At 43.1% G+C, this 22,939-nt stretch overlaps 3 protein-coding genes across 5 annotated transcripts, besides 1 other annotated feature; 2 read left to right on the top strand and 1 right to left on the bottom strand.

Annotated features, from left to right (window-relative positions):
* Positions 1-806: 806 nt before the first annotated feature.
* CG31183 (uncharacterized protein) lies at positions 807-18,875 on the top strand. 2 transcript variants are annotated; one of them, NM_001300413.1, is made up of 9 exons: positions 807-1,168; positions 6,514-7,573; positions 10,179-10,293; positions 11,817-11,961; positions 13,336-13,762; positions 13,929-14,657; positions 14,811-14,975; positions 16,565-16,748; positions 16,807-18,875. In NM_001300413.1, the coding sequence occupies exons 2-9, from the start codon at positions 6,694-6,696 to the stop codon at positions 18,413-18,415; spliced, it is 4,254 nt and encodes a 1,417-aa protein (NP_001287342.1). In that variant the 5' UTR covers positions 807-1,168; positions 6,514-6,693; the 3' UTR covers positions 18,416-18,875. The 2 variants fall into 2 exon arrangements, with proteins under 2 accessions (NP_001287342.1, NP_650505.2); NM_142248.3 differs by having other exon boundaries at positions 16,807-18,645.
* Positions 4,668-4,985: a mobile genetic element.
* Positions 15,268-16,550, bottom strand: CG9632 (uncharacterized protein). Of its 2 annotated transcripts, NM_169677.1 has the most exons (2): positions 16,139-16,550; positions 15,268-15,970 (listed from the first exon to the last, which is right to left on the bottom strand). In NM_169677.1, the coding sequence occupies exons 1-2, from the start codon at positions 16,396-16,398 to the stop codon at positions 15,742-15,744; spliced, it is 489 nt and encodes a 162-aa protein (NP_732079.1). In that variant the 5' UTR covers positions 16,399-16,550; the 3' UTR covers positions 15,268-15,741. The 2 variants fall into 2 exon arrangements, with proteins under 2 accessions (NP_732079.1, NP_650504.1); NM_142247.1 differs by having other exon boundaries at positions 15,268-16,550.
* Positions 18,876-19,275: 400 nt separating the features above from the next.
* Positions 19,276-22,878, top strand: Hmt-1 (Heavy metal tolerance factor 1). The gene is made up of 6 exons (NM_142246.3): positions 19,276-19,416; positions 19,793-20,108; positions 20,164-20,363; positions 20,424-20,749; positions 20,813-21,217; positions 21,281-22,878. The coding sequence occupies exons 2-6, from the start codon at positions 19,809-19,811 to the stop codon at positions 22,648-22,650; spliced, it is 2,601 nt and encodes an 866-aa protein (NP_650503.1). The 5' UTR covers positions 19,276-19,416; positions 19,793-19,808; the 3' UTR covers positions 22,651-22,878.
* Positions 22,879-22,939: the final 61 nt, after the last annotated feature.

The following is a 22,939-nucleotide window of genomic DNA, read 5'->3' as shown; positions in this document are numbered from 1 at the left end:
TGCCGACCAAAGTAACCCGGTGTCCAACACTTCATGCGTACCACGCTGCGTATGCGTATTATCCATCCATCCCATGTATGCGTGTGTAATCTAAGCCAAAACAGAACAGGACGACAGGGACCAAGGACACTAGGCAAGCAGGCAAGCAGACGAGCAGACGAGCAAAGGAGTGTGCCTGGTTCGTAGTTGAAATTCAAATTGGATTTGCGAATGTAATGGACAACGGGCAGGAATAAATGTACATACATACATGCATGCATTCCGGCGAGAGTTCAGAGTTCTGAGCGAAGAGCCAACAGCTTTTAGGTTGAACACATGCGAGCTCCCAAGACTCATTCTTGATTATGATTTATTATTCATCTGCGATCGAAAACAGTCATGAATTGATTTTCAAAAGTAACACACAGTAGCCAAGAGAAAAAGGTGGCTGGAAAATATGGTTTTACTCTATTGTTCTCATAGAGAAGACATGGGCTAAAATAGCTACCTTTAGGTAGTATCTATTTAATAAATCATTTCAAGTCACTGTTATTTCAAAGGTAGATAACCAGTTTCGATAAAACAGATTTTAAGTCTCCTCTGGTGTGCATTTAAGAAAAATTTCAAAAGTTGAATGCTTGCTTAGGTAATTGTTCAGAAAATAGATAAAATATCTCAAATGTATAAAATTCGGAAGTCTTATCTGGAGTGTATTTTGCATTATTTATTACTTTTTTGATAATGATACATACCATATTCTTTGCTTTGTCGCTCGTCAAGCTTAAATTGTTGATAAAATTCGGAATTAAATAAAACTTTTTTATTTTAATATATGTAGCTGTAGCAGAAACAGATCAGGTACGCAGCAGCCGGCGTCGCTGCCGCGGTCGCAGTTCTGCCGCAGTCACCGCCAACGCCGCCGCCGACTGCTGCGTTCAACTTGAGCGGCGGAATCGCCGACGACCGCCTGCCTGCGAATCCGATTTGGATTCGGATTCGGATGCGGGCGTTCAGTTCGGTTTGGCGAGTCGAGCGTGTGCGAAGCGCTCAGAAAACTGCGCACGGAACGCAGCGAAAGTTCGACGGGAAAATCTGTGGCAAGCGGCGCGTTTTCCAAAATTCGCAAATACTCAGTGTTTTGAGTGCTACGCAACTTTTGCGATTCTCGGCTGCATAATTATTTTACACTGTATGCTCAATGGTATTGGCTTTTCGATAGCAGCTGTACAAAATAACAACAAACGCGATAAGATAAAAAGCGCATAATTAAAAGTAAATAACTAAGGCACAATTGGATCTTGAGAAATGTGCAGCCGCAGCAAGCAAGATATAAATAATAATGTTTAAAAAAAAGTGAAATTGAAATTGAATTGAGTGAATCCAAGTGCTTGAACCATGTTCACAATTAACACATGGGTCGCATCGATATCAATGTTAATCAATAAGCCGAACACCTTTCGGACTGACCGACCAATCTAGTTGGATTTGTTTTCCCAATATTTATGGAATTGCATTCATTTGTTTGTCATTGTGGATTTGTTTACCATTTCAGTTTACTATGCCAACAAATAATGTTGATTAATCGAACAAGCTGGCCACAGCTATACACACTAAATTCTAAATTAATTTATCCATGGCAAAATGCACTATTCATTGAATGAATTGAGTGCTAGAATTTAATTGATCGTACATTTAAACGGCTACTAGAAACGAATTCGGTTTGTGATAATTTAAATTCCATCTGATTTGTTTGCCATCTTCTTAATGTTTGTAATTGTGTGACGAGCAAACAAAATACGTTGCCAGCAAACTCCAGTCGCAGTAGCCAAACGTGTTTGCTACTGCAAAACAAAATTTGTTGGTTGGCTCACAACCTGCATGTTTTATTTGGTTTATGTACTTTTCGAATCGTTTTTCAAATCCGATTCGTTTAATTGCTATGGCCCGGACTTAAATATTGCACTTAAAAAGAACCACGCAAAGTGCAAAATTGTTTAAGCTATCGATGCGAGTGAACATATCCCAAGGGGATATGCCCACCTCACCCCCCTTTTGGGGCAGGGAAGTTAACTCGACAGTGCTGACAGACGTGTTGAACTTGAAATACAATTTGTAAAATATTTGCCGCTGATGTTGCCAAGCGAGAATGGGTTGCTTTACAAATTGTTAGGCGTTACGACGGTTTATTCTGCTGGCGGAAATGCTCTAAACGAGAATAAACGTATTCACATTTTTCTAAACGCTTTTAGGGAACTCAGAAATTTCGGGAAAAAGAAAAGATTTAAAGCTTAAAGGTATAATAAATTATTAATGCCTTTATATATATATTTCTTTTCAAACTGATTTTTGAAATCTTAAGTATAAATAATTAAAATTGTTAAACTAATTCACACCACCCACCATAGTCTCTGCACTTAATAGTCTCAGATTCTGCAGAGTATCTTTCAATTAAAAAAAAAAAATATCTCAACTGGAACATTTCAAAGCCCGGTTTCCGCCAAATGTTTTTCGATTTCTAAATTGAATATTCAGCATTGCTCACATTTTGTTTTCATTTACACCGTTTTGTTTTGGTTTTTTCGTTTGCGTGAATTTTCACAGCATGAAAAGGGCGATGTGCAAATAAACGTTCTGAGCAAATATTTGTATAGAGTTTCCTTGTAAATGGAACACTTCCAGCTGGCACATTGCTCATTCACAATGAGCAATTAAACGCCTACGAAAAGTGCACTTAATTTATGCTCACCCAGCCACTTTGCGGCGACACTCAGTCACGTGTCTCTGGTGTCTGCGGTGAATCAAAACATGTTAATGGCTAATTCCGTTGATTGATAATCACATAGCTGTTGTGATACAAATGAGTACAGTAATCGCTGAAATGGATATTGCGCTCGTGGGATAATTAGTAATCAACTAATGATCAGCTAACACTCTTTAGAATCGTATTTTCAAATAATCATATGTGCTTTTTACTAAATCTTGAGAACAATTCCACGACAATTACGCCTTCGATTACCTAACTATGGATATTACGCGACGTTCAATTGTGTTTTCATTCTTTTCTAGTAGAGCTAAAAATATAAAAATACTCACAAAATATGCAGCTCATATTTCTCGCACCAAGAAAGAACAAACCAAAACAATCCAATCAGCTTGGCAAGCACAAAATCCACCGAGTAGAAACCAAAACAAAAATATTAGTCAACAAATAAAGAGAGTAGTAATGACCGCGAAGAAGGCTATTAAGTTAAGATATAAAAATCGACTAATTAATACCCTAGCACCACATTTGTGACAATTGACACAAGTCAACATCAAACTGGTTTCATTTGATCAAAACTTAGGCATGAATGAATATTTCAATCTGGCCCGATGAATAAATCCATAAATAACCATCAGAACTAATTTTTTAATTAGCCAAATGATCGATTTAACGACACTTAACGGTTCCAAATTGTCAGCTTTTTAAAATGGAAAGCAAAGCAGTGTCGATTTATTTGCATAGTTTCAGCTACGAAAAGTAATTAAGAAACATGAACCGAGGCGATGACAGCAAAAATGCCAAGGGAACGGGGGAATACGGCACTAAACGTGGGGCTTACGCTCCAAAAATAGCCACAACAATGCGACAGGTGACGTTTGACTGGCTGCCAAGCTGTTGACCAGTTGACCAGTTAAACAACCTATTAATAAAGCGTGAACTTCATTAGTCAGAGGCGAGGGAAACAAATGAGTGAATTAGCATAAGCCGGTGAACAGCTGGGTAGTAGACTGATACCCATCGCGGCTTGGAGCCAATGAAATGGGTGAATTACAGATTAAAACCTCATAAATCATTCGACTCAATCAGAGACCCAGGGGCTAACGGAATCGAGGGAATCTGTTCTACAGAGAAAATAACAGATCATGATCTAAGTACCAACTTGTAATATCTTAAAGATATTTAACCTAACAAGGGCATTGTTGTAGCAGCCAAACTTAAAGATATATTCCTATGACTCAAATTTATCAAATATATCTTAGTATTTAGTATCTCACTTCTATTTTTTTATCGTGCATCGATTGCTACCTAAATGAAGTATGAAATTAGGGACACGGCACTGTCCGAAGACAGCTGGAGATCGAGGGGATTGCTTGGTTAATCCGCGGCACGTGTACCCTCTTAAAACCCAAAAAAAAATCCATAGCGTACAAAATTTCAAAGCCAAAACAAAAATGATAAAATATCAAGGAAAAAACAAAGGCTTATTTGTACAATAAAAAAAAATAAACAAAAAAAAAAACTCGGAACAAAACACTCTCCATCTCTGCCTGCAAATGCCCCTTTCTCCACTCCGAACTTTTTGGGGAGAGCAGCAGCTCAAGTCTGTAATTGACCCATATTTGTTGTAAGTTTTGGCATTTGACGAATTGTTTGCTGGCTGTCCAATACGACAACCTTGAGAATAAGACGAACATATGCCTGCTAGGTCTCAAAAATTATTGAAATGTTTTGGAAATGTTTTGAAGTGCAAAATGTTAAAAAAAAAAGAAAGGCATAACTCAATGTACTACTTAGACTGATGAAAATCATTTATCCTTATGATTGATTTGAAAATATCGACTTATATAGAAAATATTTTTAGCAACGCCAAAGGGCATCATTACGGAGCCTTAATTATACCCGTTACTGGTAGAGTAAAAGGGTATACTAGACTCGTTGAAAAGAATGTAACAGATAGGAGGAAGGATATAGCCGTGTGTTAACAGCTACAAGTTGCAGATTAAGCATGTGTTGCCAATTTCTATCGATACAAGAAAAAACTAAATAATTGTCCCTCTAAGAAGTGAGGGGTTCCATTGAACTCAAAAATAATAAGGCCTACCATGCTCAAAAATATTTTCGTTGTTTGTTTTTGGCTTTATTTATCTATATAAAAAGAATTTTAAAATTTGATTCAGGCACGCCCACAAACTTAGTAACGGGTATCTGATAGTCGAGGAATTCGACAATAGCGTTCTCTCTTGTATGTATTTTTTATAGATTTCCTACGGGCAAATGGCATTGTGACCACTCTTTTTATTTCGCATTGTATTTATTGCCATTGTTTGTTTGTCTTAGACGCTCTTTGGCCACATTTGAATGCCTTGGAGGGCTCTTTTTGTCTGGCTCTATTTTTAGATATAAAAATATATCTTTGCGGCTATAGAGGCTTTGGAAAGAAGTTTAATGAACGGATAGCCGCGGCTATAATCGGCGAATGGAAAAATTGGTCAAAAGTTAACCGAACTTGCGCCGCGACCAGGAACTGTCCCCAATAAAGAGATTGGCCCATTATATGTCGAATCATTATTCTTCTGGTTCTGCAACAAAGCGATTCTCCGCGTTCTTTACTTACTTTTCTAATTGCCGTAAAATGTGCAACGAATTCTAAACCTAGGGGAACTTATATGCTTCCCGATTTTGTAATATCCAACCACAAAAATAAGCCACTCGAATACGTGTCAGCAACAACAAAAATGTTACCCCCGCACAGGTGAAGGTCAAACGAATTTTAAATACGGCATTTCGGATTATTTTTAGCCCTTTTGTTTTTAAATGCGTTGTCAGAGTGGAGTGTGTTTTAAAAAAAAAATTATATTTTGTTTACGACTCTCAATCAATTATTTCGTGTATTCTGTACACACACAAAGTTCAGGCGAAAAAAGATGTCAGGCGGGTTTGTTTTACTTGAGAAATTTATTTTTCTGCATCATAATTAGCAAATTGTGTTGTTTATTTGAAGTAGAAACTCCAATGGCTGCACTTGGTATGAAATAATTTATGAGTGAATCACTTGAACTTTCTAGTCGCATAAAATATTCGGCTTCATTCAGTTCAAAGTTCCTCTTCTAAAAATAACCAAACAGTTTTTAGCCTTTTGTCAAGCCCTTTTACAATGGACACACTTATGAATGGGTGAGATCTAGTCAAACTAGCTGCCTTGCTGGCTAAAAATATATAATAGCAGAATATAAATTGATCAATATATCAAAGATATAGAAATACTTATTCTGAATAGAAAGTGTGTCTCAGCTACGGTTTGCCTGTTAATTCCCTTCGTTTTGGGCTTTTGTTGCTCCACAAACAATTTGCATGCCCACACAAGTGTTTTTACAGGAAAAATTGCAATATGGCTTGGCCAGTTGTTCAGGGGTTGCATTTAAAAATACGAATAGTAAATATTGTTTTGAAATTTCGGCTTCCCATTCAATTGCCATCTGCGGCTGTTCATATATGTATGTATGTGCTCGAGCGTAAAGCATCTTTGAATGCTTCAGTAAATTGGACAGACAGACAATCACAAAATAAATGCCAGCCAAATTTCCTGCTGTAAAAGTGTTAATTAATATCGATTGCCCAAAATAATAAGGGTGAAAATACGTACGACAAACCAGTTTGCTAATGAAAAGTCCCGAGATAGCTAATTAAATTTGAACAATCGTCGGTGATTAATAAAAATTGAGCCAAACAAAACAGTGCAATTAATAAACAAAAATTTCAATTTGCCGCAGGTTTTCGTTGCAAAATGAATTAAAGCAGAGCCGCGTGTTGAAAGTGTTGTAAAAACATTCGCATAAATAATGCGATCAAAATCAGTGACAAAGAGCAACGCTTGACAAACATACGAACGAGATTACAAAAAAGACTCCAAGAATATACAAGCGCACGGGAGGACATCCTCTCCGTCCGAGATGCCCCAAGCTGGCCAAGGACTGAGCCTGCTCCTGATCCTCTGCCTGCTGCAGGCTCATCTCTTTCCGAGCGCAGCCTGGTTCTACGATGCCGAATCCGTGGGCGGAGTGGCCAGCATTGGAGTCGGGTCCGATGAGCACAGCTTCAAGACGCCAGAGACCAAGAACTCGCACAAGTCGCAGAGCACCGAACTGGTCCAGCACTTTCCCAGCCTTCCCATGCCCGATCACCGGCGTTTGGGTGCCCGGAGGCAATTGGTCTTCGTCGCACTGCTGCCATCGGTGGAATCGGACAACAAGAACGACTGCATCATGCCCAAGGTGCTGCCCGTGCTCGAGCTGGCCATTCGGCATGTTCAGCGTATGGGCTTCGTGGGCGGCAGTCACTTCGACATCCAGCTGATATCGCGCGATACCTTCTGCTCCTCGAAGTACGGACCCATTGGCTTCTTCGAGATTTACACCCAGTGGCCAGAGGTGAATGCAGTCTTTGGCCTGCCCTGCGAGTATGTATTGGCGCCCATCTCGAGGTATGCAGATGTCTGGCAAGTGCCCGTACTCACCACCGGCGGCAACGCCAAGGAGTTCAACAAGAAATCCGAGAGTTACTCCACTCTAACCCGGTTGAAAGGAGCTCAGGTTAACAATCTGGGCAACGTGGTGCGGGCAATACTCAACAGCTTCAATTGGACACGAACTGCGCTGATATACCAGAATGAGAACGCCAAGGTCAAGGGCAACTCGGTGTGCTTCCTCTGCCTGGCCGCCATCCACGACACCATCGAGGAGCATTCTGTCTACCAGCTGGGATTCGACACCTCCACCTGGACGAAGGCGGACATTACGCGGATGCTAAAGAACGTGGCCATGCAGTCGAGAAGTAAGTGGTGGATGATGTGAACTGCTAATCAATATGTTTTTTAAAATCTTAACTAAAAAATAAGCATGGAGTACATGCATATTAGAATTAGTTCCACTGACCAACTTATGATTTTCTTCAGTTCCTTTTATTTCTTATATTGTCTAGTCTTATTAATATTCGCAAGAGAATTCGCAACCTTTTATAAATCCCAAGTACATTGCTAAATGATTTTGTCAAACCATAGACCATATAAGCAAGGAATTTTAAATTAGTAACAATAGATTTCTTTTTAAATTTAGATACGATTATTAGGAATACGATAGAAACCTTGTCGCATTCGCTCGCCATCGGATGCAACTGCACTTGCCAATGCATTCTAGAATGCATACACCCTGAACTCTGTAACCTCATTGCGTGCAACATTGAAAGTGAAATTGATCTAATTATATTTCGCAAAGGCGACAAAGATAGGTTCAAGAAACCAAACAGATACCTATTATATGGTCAGTTCATCAGAACGCAGCTAGTGAATTTGAAATTTTCGATTGTATTTATAGACAGCCCGTGCACTACGTACCATGGGGCGTATGAGTAATGTTGGCAGGCTGATGTTGGCCAAGTAAGTTAATTAACTCGTCTCATTGGTAAACGATGCGGATATGAAGCCGTCAACTGTCACACACAGTTTTCAGACACCAATTATATCGCATATCAAGCATACGCAGCGTGCGCCCATACGATCAAATGCTATTGTTTAATTACAGCTCATTTAATTTCATTTATTGACAATTAACACCGTACACAATTACAATCGTTATGCATATTTTTCGCGGCAGTCGCGGCGCAGCGATTCACAATTCTATGCTAATTGAATTTTAATGGAAAACCAATGCGAACCGAAAAGAAGATGTGGCAATCGACTAGGGAACTCCCTCGGTAACGTGACTAATCAAATGGCATTTTAATGATAATGCACTGATATAAAAATCTAGCTTTTGTTAAAATTAAAATGCTAATTTAATGGAAATGAAACTGGGCAAATAATTTCATAGATTTAAAACCGCTGCGGGTGTCAATTCCAATAAATTATGGCGAATTGAATGGTTTTTTAAATAACACATAATGATAGCTCTGATGTGCCCCGAATTTCAATTGGCATATAGAATAATATTTTAAAGATGCCGACAAGAAAGTATACATTTTATTGATACATAATCTAACAATATAACAGAGTTCAAGGACAGAGTAACGATACTTTCCTTTTGAAGTGCCCAAAAAAATATTCGATCGTTTTTAAATAAATCTCTTCGTGATTTGTATTCTTAATAAACTAATGATTTATTAGCCATTTAATTTTTCAAAGCAGAATTGAATTTACAGCTCAGGAAATTCATTCGAAATATTTTCATTCTTAATTTAAGCTTTTGATTTTATTAAATTATTGTATTCAAAATTTGATATCTTTCCGATGTCATTGTTTTTGCATATTGCCTTTTTATTGCCTTGACAAATTCATATTGCCTTGCCAAGTGATTTATTATTAAATTAAGCACACTGTTCGAGCTAAGAAAAGTTCTGATATTGCAATTACAATGAGTTTTTGGAATTAAAACCATACCGAAATCAAACATAAATTGCTTCACCGCGAAATGACTCAAGTGACAGCTCGGAAGTCAACAAAAGCAAAAGTGCAAATGCAATATTTGAGAGGAGGAGAAAAAGAAAAGAAAATAAAAATTGTACAATTAAATCAAGTCAATTGCACGTTTTTGCTCTGAACTTGAAATTGTCTAGCCCATTTGTCTTCTATTCATTTTCCGAGTAATTAAATTTAAGCGAGAAAAGGCAAAATATGACGTAGGCATTCGTAGAGGGAAGATACAAAATTGCAGTTGATTGTCTTATGTGCACAAATAGGCTGATATCAAGGTATCCATAAAAACAAAGGTTTCACAATTAATGCAGCATTTGCTTGCAACATATTTGACAAGCAAATACTCAAGCTTATTTGCATATCATGCTTGCTGCACAACATGTCGTATGCGCAATTACATTTACCAGCTTATGCTGGCTTATGGAATGCAACATGAACGTTTATTTATAAGTTTCAATGACATGCAATTTGTAATTGATAAAATTAACATGAACTTTGTGGGGAAATCAAATTCTAGATAAACATAGCTTTATTTGAGTAAGTATTCAGCTTATTTGTCTTATAGGTGTATATAAATTGTATAGCCCCATTTCGTCTGATCCGCAACATATCCAAAACATCTTTGAGTACTGCCAAACACATATCAACTCGAAACTGAAGCACCATTACGATCTTTTCGGTTTTTATTTAAGAAACAATGTGTTTTTGTTTTTGTGTGCTTCACTCTCGGAATTACGTTTTGCACTCGCTGACGTCAAGGAAACTGACAAGTTTACAAGTCTCATTTCAGGCGCGAGAAGCTCGACAACTTTTTAATAAATTAATACATTTTTAATGACAAGAGCTGAGTTGTCTCGCCTGCTAGCTTCCAAAAAGAAGACCACCATAAATACATACATATACAACGTGTACCATCTGGTTTTAACCATCTCGTTGTTTTTTTTTTTTTTGTCTATTTTATTTTTGCAGTTGTCATAATGTGCGCCGATCCGCAGTCGATACGTCAAATTATGCTGACAGCCGAGGAGTTGAATATGATCGATAGCGGCGAATATGTTTTCATCAATATTGAATTATTTTCGCGGTGAGTATCGCAGCACTAAGCAAATACCATATATATGAATTACTTAACAACACACGCACACACACACACTATTACTATCGCGGACAAAAGGTGATCATTTATGGCAATTGCCGAACAATTTGCTGCCTTTCACTTTGATCGTATAAAAATGGGGAAAAAATCCACGCGCACTCTCGAAAAATATTCTTTACAAACTGCGCATGAGCAGCATTAGTCAAGGTTGTTAATGTTATGAAATGTACCAAGCGCGCTTTATAAATAGCTTCTGCATTTAACTCACAAGAGCCTAACTATTTATAAATTGAGGAAATTCCATATTTCGGCACATGGCTCGATCGATTAAAGCCAGTCAACCTCCGTGCCCGAACAATGGACGACAAGCAAAGTGCCCCCCTCACACTCATACTTCGACTCAGACTCATACTCAGACTCAGATACAGATACAAACTTCATATTTATTATGATTATCCACAATCATTAGTGCTGAGTAATGCCACAGCTTCTTTGTTCGACCCTCAAGATACCAGCTCTTTGTTCGACCAACCAAAAAATGGAGTTCCATCCCAGGAAAAGTTCGGAATAGATGGGTTCAATTTTCAGATTCGTAAGAGCCAGAGCCTTAGTGCAATCGACTATCATTTGCATGTGCATTAAATGCATTCTAATCACCCGACCTTCATGACACTCGCAATCAATGGAAAAATGCTGCGTATATATACTAATCTATATACTAGTGCGACGAGGCGTGTGTGAATGCCGGTATATGTACATATATGGATTAGCTAATCAATTTCCTGCTCGCAAAAGCTCAAAGCGAACAGACAGAAAGATAATTAACTTATTAATAGAATCCCTTTTGATTTGTAACTGCCATTTATCACTGTAAGCCACCAGATGATTAAAATACTATCGATTTTGAAAATGTTGTCACACTTAGTTACTACTTATTTATCATGGACGAAAAGTTATAAATTAAATATTATAAGTTTAGGATCAAAAGTAGTCAATCTTTCCATTCACAACAAATTGTGAATTTCTTACAGCCGCACGGCTTTAGTTTTCAACTATAGTGTAATTCATAATCAATATTCCTAAATGTCACTAGCCGCTAACATTGAAGCAAATGAAACACATTCGAAACTCAGATGATAACAGGGCAAATGGATTCGGGGAGGGGCTAATGGATTCCAAATGCATTTACTTCAAATCGGACTGCAATATGCCAGCAAGTGCAAGTGTGTGGTGCATCCGAACACTTAACAATTCTATTTATAAACAATTTATGACGCATATCAATAGCTGGTAATAAACCTAACCCGTAGGCGGGCACAAAGGCGCATTGATAAGACAAAATAAAAATTTAAAACCTCACATAAATTCAAAATAGCCGAAAAGTAGTAATTAACATATTTAACTTGGCTTAAAACAATAAAAATAGTTGGCTATCTTTGTTGTCTTTAGTTCACCCTCTCGAGCGACCACTGTAGACACTGACTTAATATATCTTTATTTTCACTACACAGGGTTCAGTATCTGACGTCGCAGCCGTGGTACGATAAGAACGATACGGATTTAAATAATGAGCGTGCCCAGAAGGCCTACACGGCCATGCTGACCGTAACCCCCAAACAGCCGAATGATAACGAGTATACCCGGGTCTCCAATGAGGTGAGTGTAAAATTGGGAAAAGTAGGAGGAAAAGCCGGAAAACTAAGGGGGCTCTGCATGCATTTGCATGGAAATGGATGTGGAAGCCAATTTGAAAATTTTTGCAGATTTCTTGTGTGTGTTTTTCTCCCATTTTTTGGGCCATCCTCATGCATACTCAATTCCAGCACACGTCCCAGCCCAACCGCAAGTTATTTTGCCAGGCAACATGCAACGGGGCGAGCGAGGGGCTAGGAATTGTAAACATTTTTCTGTTGCTGCATGGCAAATGTGCAACAAACAAAGCCGACAGCACCTAAGAGCATTTGCTGGCCAACTCCAAACCCGAAGAGCCCTCAAAAAGCCGGGGCAGCCACCTGAAAACCGAATGAATTTGCTCTTACAGCTGCTGATAAGCAGCCTGGGCCAACTATGGCAGTGGCCACCTCTGAAGAGGCTTCATTGGACTACCGGTCCGTCTGGCTAATGACGCTCTACACCCCATGTTTTCTACTTATCCAAGAAAGTGCAGGGGGCGGGATGTATGGTAAAATGCACACGACATCGTTTTCCTTTGGCAACATCTTATATGTACAAGTTAGCACAATGTTTGCTAGCATTTAAGATACTAATATGGTATATATCTAAGCGGGGGAGGGCTTTTTGCATGGCAAAAGCTTGCATTATTTCCCAAAAATATTCCCATGGAAGGATAAAATCTATAAAGCTAATAGATTAAGGGTATACATGTAGTTTTTATTATTAAGTATACACGCATATTTATAGACATATTCTTAATAAGCCGTTTGATACAAAACTAACGTCTTTAAATAGTCTGATTTTGTCACATTCCTTAAAAATTTGATTCGAAATAATTGAGATTTCAATTTGTTGGCAATAGCTAGCTGAAAGTACTCAGTTAACCACCTGGCATACAATACAATCCATCTATATTTTACGTCTGCATCCTTAAAGGATTGCAGCTTAAATTGTCGGCTTTCTTGGCAGAAAACTTACGCTCAATGGACATTTGCAAGCGCTGCTCCGTCCAAATCCCAGCATCGCCGCTTGTCAAAGGAGAATGGCGAGTGAAAACCGCCGTTGGCACATCGGAGTGCGGTGTGCAATAACTTCCACATGGATTGTGACAAAACGTCCTGGGCCAGAGCCATCGTCTTCCGTCCTTTCTTCCCTCGTTCCGAGCGAGCGAACGCGTAATTGAATTTTCACGGGGGCCAAAGCAATTAAAGGGGGGAAAAGTGCCAGGAAAGCGGACAGGAATTGATGCCCCTCGGCATAGAATAGAGCCATAAGGATTAGAAAGGGCAGAGGGAAAGCTTATAGCTCAGCTGCAGAGAGATTAATACGTTTCGATTTGCCCGTTGCCATTTGCAGATCAAAGCCATTGCCGCAGAGAAATACAACTACACCTTTAGCGACAACGAGCCGATTTCAGCATTCGTCACCTCCTTCTTCGACGGGGTCCTGCTCTACGCCAATGCCCTGAACGAGAGCATCCGTGAGGATCCGACCATGCTCACACGGCCCATCAACGGCACCGACATGGTGCGTCGCATGTGGAATCGCAGCTTCACTGGCATCACCGGCAATGTGACCATCGATGCCAACGGCGACCGGCTTTCGGCCTACTCACTGCTGGACATGAATCCCACCACCGGCCGATTCGAGATCGTGGCCCATTTCCTGCACAATCGCCTGGAGTTCGAGGCCAACAAGGAGATCCATTGGGCGGGCGACCGGGAGGAGGCGCCGCCAGATCGACCCATTTGCGGCTACGATGGCGCCCTATGCCCCGATAATTGTAAGTATACTTACTGCAAATTATATAATAATAATATAATTAATGTGGTTTATGATATGAAATTCGGCCTGTTGAAAGATACAAGACACAAAAGTCAGGATTGAACATTCTCGTTGAAAACTCTTGAATACAGATATGGTAACCCGATGTATGTGTCTAATTTCAGCACTTCCTGGGTATGCAATCCTGTCAATAGTCCTGGGCACCATGGTGGTCGTAATGGCCGTGTGTTTCTTCTTCGGCTATCGTCACTACATCGCCGAGGCGGAGATTAACTCGATGAGCTGGAAGGTGTCGCTGGAGGATGTGATGTTCCGAGATGCAGCGGAGCGTGGCCTGAGAGGCTCCTTCCATTCGCTGGTCAAGCAAAGCTCCCAGCTGACACTGATGTCCGAGGACATGGTGTCCATTAACGGAGATCGCCAAATCTTCATACCAGTGGGCATGTTCCGCAAGAGCAAAGTGGCCATCAAGCCAGTGGAGGTGGACAACGTTCAGGGCCTGCTGACTCGCAGCTTAATGCTGGAACTGAAACGGATGAAGGACTTGCAGCACGACCACTTGGTCAAGTTCTATGGCGCGTGTTTGGATCAGAGGCGTAGTTTCCTGCTCACCGAATACTGTCCCAAGGGCTCGTTGCAGGATATCCTCGAGAACGAGCAGTTCCAGCTGGACTGGATGTTCCGCCTGTCGCTGATGCACGACATCGTGCGTGGAATGCAGTTTCTACACAGCTCCGACATTCGGTCTCACGGCAACCTGAAGTCCTCGAACTGCGTGGTCGACTCCCGATTTGTGCTCAAGATCACCGACTTTGGATTGCACACCCTGCGGCGGACGAGATTCGACCTGGAAAGTGATGGGGGCAACTGCAATAGCCACGCCTACTGGAGCAGTAAGTAGTCCCAGTTTGCTACTGTGTGCAGTGCACTGAACAAAAAGTTAATTGAATGCAGCAAGAATTTCCTTGTAAATTTTTTTATTTAATATTATTTTCCAAGTTTCGAAATATATTTTAAATATATATGTAACTTATTTTCCCGTACAGAGCTCTTGTGGACAGCCCCCGAACTGCTGAGAGTGGAGCACAATCGTCCGCCGGAGGGCACACAGAAGGGTGATGTCTACGCCTTTGGAATCATTGTGCACGAGATAACCACGCGACAAGGACCCTTCTACCTGGGCAGATGTGCGTACGAGAAATCGCCACAAGGTATGCTATTCAAGTGTTTCACATTCTATACCCTCCTCTCGTCCTTCGAGTGTCCTTTTCACTTGGCCGTTTCGTGTTGCGGCCGATTTTGTCTGTGCGGAATTTTAATGCCAGATTTTTGCACATGTTGCGGTTATTTCGCCCGTCAGTTGGCCACTCGGCTGGTGGTTAAGGCGGTTGTGGTTGGAGGAGCAAGGAGGAGCACTGCAAAATACGCAGTCGAAATAGTGAAAGCCCGTGTCCAATGCCAATATTTTTGTATAATCTTAAACAGGGTAAACATTAAAAAATTAGTTGGATGCTGAAATTTAATTCACTCAAATCATTTTATAAACGAACTTAAAAGACCAAATTAAGTAGTCAGCGAAATGTTCTGCTAATAAAAATGTACCAAAATAGGAGCCTTCGGCTTAGCAATTCTATTTAATTAAAGATCCTGCATCAAGCACGAAACCCAAAGTACTTGTATTTTGAAGTATGTATGTTGCTAGCCTTTATGATGTTCTATCTTCCTGGTTGAAGTACACATTGCCCTGTTGAACCGCAGACCAACTTCGAGTTCCGCGCCGATTTCAAAAACTTTGCCTTCTACTTGGCACTTGACGATTTCATCAAATTAGGCCGTGACTGGGAATCAGACTCGTCCTTAGGCCGCAGAATGCAACTTTGGCATCTGGCACTAGACGACGTCTGTAGGCGAATTTAATTGCGGTGCCAGCGAATCTGGAAATCGAAATCAAAGTGCTGGCTGGTCGAAAAAGGCAAATCACGAACTCTCTCTGCGGTGGGGCACGTCCTGGCAGCTGGAATCGTTGGCGAGGTTCAAGCCGCATCCGAAGGGCAGGAAGGCCCAGCAGCCGGGTAGCTTCCTCTTGGTCCTGGTCTTCTTCTTGTGCTTGTCCTTCTCTCTACCGCCGGCTTGGTTCTGGTTTTTGTTGTGTTTCTCGCATGGCGTGTTCTTTATTGGGGATTTTCCGCATTCCTTCTCCTTCTTGCTGGACTTCATACCTGCGTTGATGCTGGCATCGGGTCCGGGTGTTTCCTGCCACGCCTGGTAGCACTGCCTCCGCTGAACCTCCAGCTTGCGCAGCCACTCGATGCGTGATCTTTCCCAGCCTCTGTGCGAAATGGTGGAAGGTGGTGTTTTCTCCCTGCACCCGAACACCACCTCAATATCGGTCGGTTCTGATGGATTCCGGTTGTCCATGCCGCCGCACTGCCTTCTCTTGAGCTTCTTTTTCGGACCACTGGTCATGTTCCACAGGAGATCAGCCATTTGGGCCTTGCTCAGCGATTGCCGGCGATTGCAGATGAGCTGCAGCAGGATCTCGTGCTGGTTGCAAGGCCTCATTTCCTGGGGTTTCGGAGGCTTTGCATGTGCAAAGAAGCTGACCAAGTCCAGATATTCCATTCCCGTGCTCATATTGCGGAACGGTGTTTAGATGTCCGAATTCGGAATCCACCAAAGGATCCAGTCTGGTGTTAACATAAAACTGCACTTAACACGAATAATTTACATAACATGTTTACACAAAACTATTTCCAAATTGAAGGCTAATTCAACGTTATTTTGTTTGTCGTACGATCAGAAATAATCGAACTCGTGAAGGGATACAATCCTCATAGAATGCAGAAACCATTCCGTCCTGAACTTGAACCAAACGGTGATACCAAGGCGGACATCAATGGCATAATCCGTCGCTGCTGGGCAGAGGATCCTGCCGAGCGTCCGGACTTTAATACCCTGAAATCGATGATACGCAGATTTAATAAGTAAGTACTAACTGAATCCATAGTTATGGATTCCTCACTAACTTTGACTGCTTTACAGAGACAACGAGACGGGAAACATTGTAGACAATCTGCTGAAGCGCATGGAACTGTATGCCAACAATCTGGAGGAACTGGTGGAGGAGCGCACCCAGGACTACCACGAGGAGAAAAAGAAGTGCGAGAAGCTGCTGTACCAATTGCTGCCGCAAAGCGTCGCCGCCCAGCTCATCAGCGGACAGCCAGTGGTGGCGGAGACCTTTGACCAGGTGACCATATACTTCAGTGACATCGTGGGCTTCACTGCCATCTCGGCGGAGAGCACGCCCATGCAGGTGGTGCAGTTCCTGAACGACCTGTACACCTGTTTCGATTCCATTGTGGAGAACTTTGATGTTTACAAAGTGGAGACCATTGGAGATGCGTACATGGTTGTGTCCGGACTGCCCATTCGAAATGGCAATCAGCACGCCCGGGAGATCGCCCGTTTGGCACTGGCCCTCTTGGAGGCGGTGCACAATTTCCGCATCCACCATCGTCCGGAGGATCGGTTGAAGCTAAGGATAGGCCTGCACACCGGTGCCTGTGTGGCCGGAGTGGTGGGCCTGAAGATGCCACGCTACTGTCTGTTTGGTGACACTGTGAACACTGCCTCCCGAATGGAGTCCAATGGTGAAGCGCTCAAGATCCACATAAGTGAGACCACAAAGGAGGCGCTCGACGAGTTCGGCACCTTTGTGACCACACGCCGCGGATTTGTGCCCATGAAGGGCAAAGGTGAGATGCTGACCTACTGGCTGGAGGGCGAGGTACCCCGCCCCAACTCCCTGATCTCGCCCAGCAAGCTGATGCTCACGCGTCGCTCCTCACTGAAACAACCGCAGCGCAGCCAATCGCATAATCTTCACAAGCAGTACTCCGAACTAGTGGTGGCCTCGCCACCACCCCAGTTACCGCCACCTGCGATCGCTCTGCCACCGCCACCGTCGCCGTCCAAGGATTCGCCCAATCTCCGCGTGAAACGCAAGATCAGCTCCAGTTCACCCAAGCTGAATGGCGGCGGCTTTGACTATCACAAGACTGAGAACCACTATCTGGATACGGCGGCGGCTGCCCAGAGGAACTGCGACATCTACAGCAGCCGCAGTCTGAGGGACATGGAGGAAACCTCCGATAGCTGGGAGCTGGCACACTTCCGGCTGCCGCTGAGCGGAGCACTCAAGAGCCACCATCACCTCAATAACAATAGCCACGGCTATGTGCACTCGAATTCCAGCTCCAATCTGAGCGGTATCCTGCAGCCGCCGCCACTGGGTGTCCAACGCACCCGGCTGAAGCCCTCGCCCACGATCTCAACGCTGCTGACAAGCGCCAGGAGTGAGGCCAATGCCTCCCCAGGCCCCGAAACGGGCAGCATGGGCAGTGGGCAGCTGAGGATCAAGTTTGCTGAAGGAGACGAGACCCCACTGCTGCCCACACCGCCGCCGCTGGCTGCTCCTCCACCGATTCCACAGATGGTGGCCGCCAGTCCGCAACGGAGCGGCAGTGGCCAGAACATTCCGGCGGACAGCAGCCACTACGGCTTCCTGGTGAAGAGCTACAAGCAGCAGTGCCCACCGGTGGCGGGCAGTGCCGTCACCCAGCCACTGCTGGCCAAGATCAACTCATAGCTGTATGGGGGGGAGTCGACTCCCTCTTCACTGTAATCATATGCATATTAAATGTACTTGTTTGTGATAATAAGTTAAACCCAAGTTGAACAAGTTAGTGGTTAGTCAATAGTCGACCGAATCAAATTCGAAATTCGTACGGGAAATCTTCTAAAATGTTTCCTAGGTTTTAATCGCCCCATCCCCTTACTCATAAGTAGCGAATTTTATATTTAACCAAACCTCAAATTAAACAAAAATAAAAACAAAAAAGGCAACTCTAGATGTAAATAGAAACTTACTCCCAATCAATTTGTTCCTTGTGCTTTGAATATTCATTCTCTACAAACTCAAAAACTTAGCTTAGTTATTACCTAAGGTTAAGCGTAGACAATTTGTGAAAATTTCTTGAATGTAAAGTATTAGATGAACATTGAATATTTATTTTGAGAATTGACGAATAAAGAAATCTATATAATCTGTATATTTTACCCGCAGTATGTCGAAATAGGGTTTTAAAAACAAGGAATATTGAAATAATCACAATTTCTGATAAGATGGTGTGTTGAAAACCAGGAATGGTAAAGTAATCGCAAATTCTGATAAGAAAATGGTTTGAAAACTGGGCGCCAAGCTGAAAACCAGGGCTGAAAGCTAGCGTGACCGTTTCCAGAAAATTTGTTACCTTCAATTTGATAAGAGAATTACTTTAAACCTTTGATAGCTTAAAATTAAATCACTTAAACAAACTCTCCCTGAATTTATTATAGCAATCGAAAATGTTATATATTAAGCTATGTTCATTTAAATGAATCTCACCTGTTTCCACTGTACAATGTGTATGTGGTATGTTGTGTGTAAGCAGAAACGGCCATACCGAACCCTTGGGTCAAAATTATTTATGTTGATCGTAGTTGGTGGTGATTGGGTCGGAGTTGCCCGCCAGTTGTCCATTAGTTGAGTTATCACCTGTCACACGACTGATTGCGGTGTTTCCACCAGATCGCGACTTCTTATAGCGGGTAAGAGGGGAGCACTAGACCCGCCGGCGAATCGAGCATACGCAACATTGCATAATTTAGCATATCCAATGGGCTGGATGAGTTGCAGTTTCCACGGTTGCCGGACTCCAGGGTATTTCGGATCTCTTGGTGCCGTGCTGCAAGGGCACCAATTATCAATTCACAATCTGCACTCCGCTTACCCGGAGGAAAAAAATAGTGATTTCCCCTTTGGGGGCGTCTGATAATTTGGGTGAATAATTGCGAAATTGCCGCCAGCCCATAAAACAAAGCAATTGTGTTCACCGAGCTGTTTCCCAGTGACAGCTCCACTTTATCTGGCACGTTTCTATCAGAGCTTATCGTTCCGCAATTGCCTTTCCTCGTCGCCGCGCAGGTACACCGACTTCACCATGCTGTACTGCCCGCCCAACGTGACCCTCAGCGAGGTGTGGACGCAGCATGGCATCTCGCATTGCTTCATGGACACCGTGGGACCGGCGGTATACGGTGGATTCCTTCTGCTCTTCGGCAGCATTCAGTTGCTGATGTACCGGAAGTATGCCACCAGGATTACGGATCCCACGCAAATCTCCAAGTCACGACTGTTCGCGATGCAACTCTTTCTGTTGCTCCTGCTCCCGGTTTTGGCTCTATTGCGGTTTCTGATGAATGCACGTATTTATCCAGATAGTGCGGTGTACGGCTATATGGTAAGTATGAAAATGATCAAGAAGAAACAATTACTGATCGAAATCTTTTCTGCAGATCTTCTCCACTTGCGTTGTGTGCTTCTCCTACCCGTTCAGCATCTGTTTGATACTCAAGGAGCGCTACTACCAGCTGCCCTCAATGCCCACCCGAGGACATGGACTTGTTCTATTGCTATTCTGGACGTTGGCTTTCATTAACGAGTCGCTGGCCTTCATAAATTTGCGCCACGAGGACTGGTGGTTCCACCTAAAAACGTAAGTAATGCAAACGGCTGTAAAACGGATAATCTATAGTACCGCCTTTACTACTCGCAGGAACAAGGATCAAATTGAGATGGGCTTGTTTGTCACCCGGTTCCTGTGCTCCCTGCTCATCTTCGTTTTGGGTCTGAAAGCTCCTGGCATCATGGCCCCGTACAATCCACATCAGCGGCTGGACAATGATACCGCCAACGAATCGCAGGGAAACGTGCAGACAGGATCTGCTTTCAGGAACGGATGGCGCAAGCTGCGCACCGTCTTTCCGTACCTCTGGCCTAAAAAGAATATTGCTCTGCAGATAGCCGTCATCGTTTGCATTATACTGCTGCTTGCCGGTCGAGTCATAAAGCTGTTTTTGCCGATTTATCGCAAGAAGTTGGGTAGGTCAAGAATTATGAACGTAATTCGTTAAGTAATTCATTGCTAATCTCCTGTTTCGACAGTTGACAGTCTTACCATTGCACCGATCGTCTTTCGCTGGGACTTTGTGCTGATCTATGTGGCATTGTCCTTCCTCCAGGGTGGCGGCACTGGTAGCATGGGATTATTTAATAACCTTCGCACCTTCCTCTGGATACGGGTTCAACAGTACACGACCCGGGAGATCGAGATTGAGCTGTTCCGGCATCTGCACCAGCTTTCGCTTAGATGGCACTTGCAACGCAAAACGGGAGAGGTGTTGCGTGTCATGGATCGCGGCACGGACTCGATCAACAACCTCCTCAACTATATTGTCTTCTCGATCGCACCAACCATTCTCGATCTACTCGTTGCCGTGGCATACTTTGTTTACGCCTTCAATTGGTGGTTTGGCCTAATCGTCTTCCTCACCATGTTCCTGTATATAGGTAAGTGATAAAAATTATTCGATTAATTCCATTCGTATTTCAAAATATCCTTCCGTTTTACAGCCTCTACCATTGCAATCACTGAATGGAGAACCAAGTACCAGAGGAGAATGAACCTGGCGGACAATGAGCAGCGAGCTCGCAGCGTGGACTCCCTTCTCAATTTCGAAACAGTCAAGTACTACGGAGCGGAGCACTACGAGGTGGATTGCTACAGGGAGGCCATTCTCAAGTACCAAAAGGAAGAGTTCCTCTCAATGCTGACACTCAACATGCTGAACACAGCCCAGAATATTATTTTGTGCTTGGGCCTACTGGCCGGATCGCTGCTCTGTGTATACTTGGTAGTTCACCATCAAACCCTCACCGTGGGCGATTTTGTGCTCTTCTCCACCTATCTGATGGAATTGTACATGCCACTGAATTGGTTCGGCACCTATTACCGAGCCATACAGAAGAACTTCGTGGACATGGAGAACATGTTCGATCTGCTGAAAGAGGAGGAAGAGATTGTGGATGCCCCAGGCTGTTCGCCCCTTCTAACTGCCGGCGGTGGCATTGAGTTCTCAAACGTGACCTTTGGCTATTCACCGGAGAAGATAGTGCTGCGCAATGTGAGCTTCACAGTTCCGGCCGGTAAGACGGTAGCGATTGTTGGACCCTCTGGAGCCGGTAAGAGCACCATCATGCGGCTGCTTTTCCGCTTTTACGATGTGCAGACTGGTGCTATCCTGATTGACGGACAAAACATCAAGCTTGTGCAGCAGCAGAGTCTGCGAAAGGCCATTGGAGTGGTGCCCCAGGATACGGTTCTCTTTAACAACACCATCTTCTACAACATTGAATATGCCAAGTTGGGCGCTTCGGACGAAGCTGTCTATGAGGCTGCTCGCGCCGCCGACATTCACGAAAGGATTCTCGGCTTTCCGGAGAAATATGAGACAAAGGTGGGCGAACGAGGTCTGCGGCTCAGTGGAGGTGAAAAGCAACGCGTAGCCATCGCCAGAACGCTTCTTAAGGCGCCCATTATTGTGCTCCTGGATGAAGCCACCTCAGCTTTGGACACCCACACAGAACGCAATATTCAGGCTGCTTTGGCCAGGGTGTGCGCAAATCGTACCACCATCATTGTTGCCCATCGTCTTTCCACCATCATCCATGCGGACGAGATTCTGGTCCTGCAGCAGGGAAGCATAGCGGAGCGTGGGCGACACGAAGAGCTTGTGCTGCGCGAAGATGGCATCTACGCGGACATGTGGCAACAGCAACTCAAGAATCTAGATGCAGAACAGAGTGGTGGTTCTGATAACGGAGACGCTAGTGCAGAATCGGGATCGGAGAAACGCAGGGCAGGAGGAGCAGGAGGACCAAGTGGTACTGGAACGGGTGGTGCCCACTTCAGGGCAGGACATGCTCATGGGGGAGCACGCTAGCCTTAAGTGACATACAGAGTAGTTTCTGATATTCCTGATTCCATGTGATTTGTGGTGTATTGTTATACGTATGAGAGCAGCTCGTCAAAGTCTTAGTTCGTCTATAAGTAACCTTATATGCTACTCTTATACTAATAAATAACGTAGATTTTTATAGACAATCCGCGAGATTTAATATAATTTAAATGTGTCTGGTACCAAATAAATAGCGCAATATTGTGTATTTCTAGTCCTTATTAAATTATTAAGTCTTGAAGGGATACGAAATTGTCCTTGGGAATATTGTAAG

This window comes from Drosophila melanogaster, chromosome 3R (assembly GCF_000001215.4).
Source record: "Drosophila melanogaster chromosome 3R".
NCBI lineage: Eukaryota > Metazoa > Arthropoda > Insecta > Diptera > Drosophilidae > Drosophila > Drosophila melanogaster.
This window is presented reverse-complemented; position numbering and strand designations above follow the sequence as displayed.

What these genes read in the sequence shown, in the direction of transcription:
- Hmt-1 (NM_142246.3), top strand. Translation starts at nt 19,809, where the DNA reads ATGCTGTACTGCCCGCCCAACGTGACCCTCAGCGAGGTGTGGACGCAG. An exon ending in TGGTGGTTCCACCTAAAAAC is followed by an intron (nt 20,364 to 20,423) that starts GTAAGTAATGCA and finishes TACTACTCGCAG; the next exon opens with GAACAAGGATCAAATTGAGA. An exon ending in CACCATGTTCCTGTATATAG is followed by an intron (nt 21,218 to 21,280) that starts GTAAGTGATAAA and finishes TCCGTTTTACAG; the next exon opens with CCTCTACCATTGCAATCACT.
- CG31183 (NM_001300413.1), top strand. Translation starts at nt 6,694, where the DNA reads ATGCCCCAAGCTGGCCAAGGACTGAGCCTGCTCCTGATCCTCTGCCTG. An exon ending in TAGCCACGCCTACTGGAGCA is followed by an intron (nt 14,658 to 14,810) that starts GTAAGTAGTCCC and finishes TTTCCCGTACAG; the next exon opens with AGCTCTTGTGGACAGCCCCC. An exon ending in ATGATACGCAGATTTAATAA is followed by an intron (nt 16,749 to 16,806) that starts GTAAGTACTAAC and finishes ACTGCTTTACAG; the next exon opens with AGACAACGAGACGGGAAACA.
- CG9632 (NM_142247.1), bottom strand. Translation starts at nt 16,398, where the DNA reads ATGAGCACGGGAATGGAATATCTGGACTTGGTCAGCTTCTTTGCACAT.